Source organism: Nanorana parkeri, unplaced genomic scaffold (assembly GCF_000935625.1).
Source record: "Nanorana parkeri isolate BGI_ZX_2015 unplaced genomic scaffold, ASM93562v1 scaffold4110, whole genome shotgun sequence".
NCBI classification, from domain to species: domain Eukaryota; kingdom Metazoa; phylum Chordata; class Amphibia; order Anura; family Dicroglossidae; genus Nanorana; species Nanorana parkeri.
In genome coordinates, this window is record NW_017310377.1 from 21,584 (window position 1) to 22,307 (window position 724).

Below are 724 nucleotides of genomic sequence, written 5' to 3' on the forward strand. Positions count from 1 at the left end.
CCCCCCCCGATCTCCTCGCTGTGAGGGGTCTGAGAATGTCCATGACCTCCCATATACAGAGATAGAATAGACAGAAGAAAGATGGCGTCCGGGGTGCGCGTGTCACATGACGTAGAACCCTCGCGGGATGTATCTAGTGATGTCCCCTCCCCCTCCTCCAGGTATCTCTATGTACGTCTGGACGGGACGATGTCCATAAAGAAGAGGGCAAAGGTCGTGGAAAGATTCAACAGTCCCTCGGTATGAATCCATAAGCTCCGCCCCCCTGTGAAATGCCGGGATTCCATTGGCCGATGCCGTCTGATGATTTCTCTCGTCTGTTTGTCCTTGCAGAGTCCGGAGTTTGTCTTCATGCTCAGCAGCAAGGCCGGGGGGTGTGGCCTCAATCTCATCGGAGCCAACCGATTGGTCATGTTTGACCCGGACTGGAATCCAGCCAATGATGAGCAGGCCATGGCGCGTGTGTGGCGGGATGGGCAGAAGAAGACCTGCTACATCTACCGGCTGCTCTCGGTAAGTGACGGTTGGCTTGTATATTATAATTGGGGGCGCAGCAGATAAAACGGGGCGCCGGCGCCATTCTAGAACCTCCGCTAAACAATAATGGGGGAGGCAGCGCCCGCGCATACCCACCGCCACCAGTTCCTGCATTCTACTCACCCCCCCCCGCGTGTGCTGTCATGTTAGAATGATGGAGGGGGAGGGGCAGTTCCTCCAACAATCC

At 56.2% G+C, this 724-nt stretch overlaps 1 protein-coding gene across 1 annotated transcript in view; it reads left to right on the forward strand.

Moving 5' to 3' along the window:
* Positions 1-513, forward strand: part of LOC108803735 (DNA repair and recombination protein RAD54-like) — a gene marked incomplete at its 3' end in the record, with an annotated part of 20,917 nt that extends 20,404 nt beyond the window's left edge. Inside the window, exons 11-12 of the mRNA XM_018575551.1 lie at positions 162-240; positions 334-513. Of these exons, the coding sequence (XP_018431053.1) occupies positions 162-240; positions 334-513 (259 nt within the window). The remainder of the gene's footprint in view (positions 1-161; positions 241-333) is intronic.
* Positions 514-724: the final 211 nt, after the last annotated feature.